The sequence below is a fragment of the Nematolebias whitei genome, chromosome 9 (assembly GCF_014905685.2).
Source record: "Nematolebias whitei isolate Nwh7 chromosome 9, NemWhi1, whole genome shotgun sequence".
NCBI classification, from domain to species: Eukaryota; Metazoa; Chordata; class Actinopteri; order Cyprinodontiformes; family Rivulidae; genus Nematolebias; species Nematolebias whitei.
In genome coordinates this window covers 23165277-23170016 of record NC_056506.1, presented here as the reverse complement: position 1 = coordinate 23170016, position 4740 = coordinate 23165277, and the positions used below count along the sequence as shown (strand labels likewise).

General features: G+C 40.3%; 1 protein-coding gene across 1 annotated transcript in view; it reads left to right on the top strand.

The window, feature by feature from the left end:
* The window catches only part of ctnnd2b (catenin (cadherin-associated protein), delta 2b), a 226433-nt gene that overhangs the window by 130604 nt on the left and 91089 nt on the right, over positions 1-4740 (top strand). Inside the window, exons 6-7 of the mRNA XM_037682127.1 lie at positions 4211-4356; positions 4557-4730. Of these exons, the coding sequence (XP_037538055.1) occupies positions 4211-4356; positions 4557-4730 (320 nt within the window). The remainder of the gene's footprint in view (positions 1-4210; positions 4357-4556; positions 4731-4740) is intronic.

Here is a 4740-nt window from a genome sequence, read left to right as displayed (position 1 = left end):
CTGAGATGTTTTTGACTTGAATCAGAACTGATAACATCACCTTTTCTATATTTTCTGCTTGGTTTGCTTAAAGCTCTGACCAATTTTTGACCACTAAAGTGCTTATAAATAAAAGTCAGCAGCATTCACAAGTTTATTATAGTCAAAACGTCTCAAACTCCTTGTAAATCAACACCTGGGTTAGGATCCCCCATCAGGGAGCTTTCATATGTCCAAGAAGCTCTGCACACCTGAAAGTCAATGTTTTTTGTTAAGTTGACTTTATTTGAACTGGTTAGCTTTAGTTTTTCTACACAACCTAATATAACTTACCTGCATCCTGGTGTTCTCATCTTCTGGGGTTTGTGTCTGAAGTTAAAATGCCTGTCGTCATTTGCATAAATATGGAAAATGAGCTCAGAGCTTCATTTAGGCTGAAGTAGCTATTCATTCAACTTTTATTTATATACATATAGTTTGGTTCCCATTGAGCCTCAAGGATTCATTTACAAACGAGACCTGTTTCAGAAAGATGAAAGTAGATAAGGAAAAGAGAAACTCGAGGGGAGGTAAAAAAAAAAAAATGAATCGTATCTCACACTATGTCCTGGCCGGAGCACAGTGTGAAAGTTGCTAAAAAAATACTTCTCACATACACAGCAACGTACTAATAACATCATAATACATTTATGCATGACGAGGCCAACAACGATGGTGAGTTGTCCGTGGACACTGCCAGAAAGTTCCATATTCCTGATAAGAGATGGCACAGTGTCTATCAGCCGGCTCAGCTCTGATACAGGTCCACAGATGTCCTTGGGAAGGGGTGGTTGGGGGAGACATAGCAGAGCTTCTTGTTCACATATCCTCCAGGAGAAATTTTAGATAATTGGCCTATTCAAGGCCAAGCGGGGATGCCAGATATCTGAGGGGTATCTGAGGCAGGCTTGAAACACAAGAGTCAGGGTGGCTTCTGGGTAATACCAGATGGCTAGGCCTCAGACTGACGAAGCCTCTTGGACGAGGGGCGAAACGTTTCTTTTTAACAAAAAAAACGAAGTCCAGATGACATGATTCAACCTTTTTTGTTGTTATATACCTGGATGACTGAGAAAACAAACTTTGTGTATCTGTTCTTCCTTTGTTCCTTCCTTAGGACAGAGTTTATTGCAGCTCCTCAGACTGAAGTATTTTGGGCAAAAGACAAAACTTTTCAACTAAGACTTTGTCCAGAGGACCTGTTAGATTTATCAACCTGGATTATTGAGCATGAATCAGGATATTTGTTTTTTTCAGTTCTTTTGTCACAAGTTAAATGAAGGGGTTTCAACTCGTTCCTTCTTTTCTTTTATGTAGACATTTTCTCCGTGCCAAAGGTGATTTGAATGAGGTTTTTATTTTGGACACATCTAATTTAGACCCTGAAGTGTTGCATTCCTTCAAAGATCAGCACTAACCATTTTCAAATGTTGTAAATTTGCATGTCAAAGTGGCAATGAGGAAACACTGTATTTGTCTTGGAGAACTTTGGGTTAATCACTTTGTCATCTCAGGAAAAGTCACTTGTCATAGTGCTTTAGTTCAAAATAATTAATCTTAGTTGGTAATTTCACTGCCAAAGGGTACATCCAAGTCCTAATGGAGCTGCAACTGCTCAAAGAAAATAATTCCTTGTGGAAAGAAAAGTGTTTTTTTTTTGTTATGAAAAATTAATGGACTCCAACTGTGATTCCAACACAAAAAGCACCAAAGAATGAAGCTGAGATAAAACATGATAAATGTTAACAAGCTAACCAGTTCTCAGCATGAGCAGAATGGTTAAAAATTAAATAGAAAATTATTGTTATTCAGATGTTTGAACTCCAAATTTACACATATGAAAAACCAAATAAAATTGATCAATTTAGTGGTCCTCTGAACTGAAATGGGGTTTTTAAATTTTTATTGTGTCCTGCTTTTTAACACTTTTGTATTCCTCTACCTGCTGAATTATACAGAGAAAATATGGAGAGAAAACAGGTAAAAATAAAGGGCAAGAACAGATGAAGATTCAAGGGTCGTGGAGTGAGTGGGACAGAGAGAGGCCAGAATAACATATTAGCTAAAAAGCAAATGGGTGTCCTTTAAAAAAAAAACAAAAAAACCCAACTCTTCTTTCAGCCATTGACTTCCTTTTTCTATCCTTTTTTTTATCTTTTTTATTTTTTAAACCCAACACAGGTTGTGTTCATGTTCATTTTCCAACAAAATAAAATCACTGTATAACAAGAGGGATATAAAGTAGGTTACAAAATGCCTTCAAGGCCACATCAAAAAGCCTTTATACAAAGACTGGCTGCTACAAAAGAGAGATAATCTGACAGTAGTTTTATAAAAGAAACTTGACAGATTTGACACCAGATTTAAAGAAGGCTTTTGACAATGCTCAGAAGGTTAGATTGAAACCACGGCGCAACCTTGTTTCATTTCTAAGACAAACTCCTCTCTTTTGTTTTCAGTCACCCTGTAACCAGAACAAAAGATGGCATTTCATGTTTCTGGACGCTACAGATGTGTGTCCTGTCAACATTTCCTTGTCACACATTGACAGTCTTGTCAGCAAAATGCAGGATAGCGTTACACTCCTCAGCTGGATGTTTTCTGTTTCCTTACATAGTTGGAGTTTTGGTGCCCAGGCTGAACCAAAAGACATTTTCTTGTTATTTCTCAAAGAAAAAAATATCCTTAAATTAAGATTAAAGAAACAAGCCTACTGAGTGAGCATTTTTTAAAGGATCACATCCTTTAATTTTGTGTATTTCTTTATCCAGGACTTAATTTGTAAACTGGTCAATGCAGGAACATGAATAGCGGGCGGGCCAGTTGGGGAGGGGGGAGGGGGGGGGGAGTCTGGGGGTCCTCCCTCTGAAAATTTTGAATAAAGTTGATGTGATTTCCTGCATTTTGGTGTATTTTAATGGGTTGTTAAACATCTACATTGACCTAAATTTGTAAACACTCAGCTTCTGTCAAGCATCCTTCACTCCACTCCCCCTTCTACGTACCGTTACTAATGGAAAAGCCTTGGAACCGGGCTGAGTCAGGTCCAGTCGGGCCGTACCGTTACTAATGGAAAAGGAGTATTACTTGACGGTTCCTAGCCGGCTCTTCTCCGCTGAATTCATTGTCCAACTCCACGTGTGAAACCTCCAGGTGCCTCCCCCGTCTGTTAATGGCCACTGCCTGTGGGCTCCTGGCAGTGTTGCCAGACCTGGCTATAGAAACTAGCAACCAGCTCTATGAAAACAAACCCAAAAAAAGCCCAACTGGCAACCCACCACATTGTGTAAAACAGAGCCTGTTTCTAAACAGTATAAACATACATTTATTATGGTGTTACACAAAAACAACAGCTAAATTTTGGTAAGCATTTTGAATAACATACTTTATACTGAAAATCGTATTTTTGCTACGTATTTTAAAAAAAAAAACATCCTGACATCTGCGTGTGAGTGGAGCCCCCCTAGTGGTCAGCCACAGTATGAGTGTTTGTTTGGGTGTGCACCTGTCGCCTTGTCAACTTGGGCGGGGGGGATAAACAAGAAACGGGGGCGTTGAAGGGACAAACTACCTACTACCACTCTTCTTTTGCTTTATTGTGTGGAGCTGGGAGATAATCAACTAGGTTCACTCAGAAAGAAAGTCAAGCCCAAATAAGCAACTTCACGTTCAAAACAAGCCCAAAAAACCGCAACCTGCGACTCACAAGATTTACAAGCGACTTTAAAAAAAAAAACAAGCCCAAAGTCGCTTATAACAAGCGGACTTGGCAACACTGGTTCCTGCCCATGTACGACTGCCTGTTAGCTCGGCTCTCAACCCCACCACTCTTAGGGGCAGAGATTTTTTTAAGGGTAGAGGTGGAAAGGGCTGTTCGTATGTGATATTAAGAAGTCATAAATGGCTGATGTCATTATTGTCATTATTTTCAGTTTACATATCAAATATAAGTTTTATTTGTTCAAGGCTGTCATATTTGTTCATAACTTTATTATTGGTAAATTAAAAAAACGTTCAATACAAAAATGTTATTATTGGTAAGCCTGAGAGTTACCAGATCCAAGCAAACAGTTACCGGAATGCACCCTGTCAAAATAAGCGTTTTCCCGGATCCTGTTCCGTCATAATACGGTTCAAATTGAACACTGTCTTTATCCTATTTTAAGTATCCTTTTTCTTTCTTTTCTGCTAGGACTGCTGTCTCAAAGTGCTCTGCAGCTTAACAGTCAGGATGCCTATGCTGTGGCTGGTTACCACAGTAGTCAAGGGTTGGCACTTGGGGAAACTGTTTCAGGCCGTGGCGGTCAGTTTGGAGGGGCTGTTCACAGCTACAACCAGGTGTGTGTTTCATTTTCTCATTTGCTACTTTCCTTCACCACTCTCTTTTTATCTTATTTTCCAGTCCTCTACTCTCGCTCTTTGTTCTCTTATCATTCGCTCATGAACCCCGCCCTCATTTACATTTCCTTCCTCCTCCTGACCCTGTTTTTCCCCCCTCACCTGTCATGTTTTTCCTCTCTCGTGTCCACCCTCACTAGGTGACATCCAGCCGTGCAGCTGCCCAGTTAGTGAGCACAGACCCTCCCTCACAGTCCCAGCGAGACTCATTTGCCCAGCAGACCCTTGGCAGCACCTTACACATGTCCAATGAGGGCGGCTCTGCGCTTGCTGGACCTTCCATGTATTACTCCTGCGCCACTTTGCCTGCACAGGTACAAAACC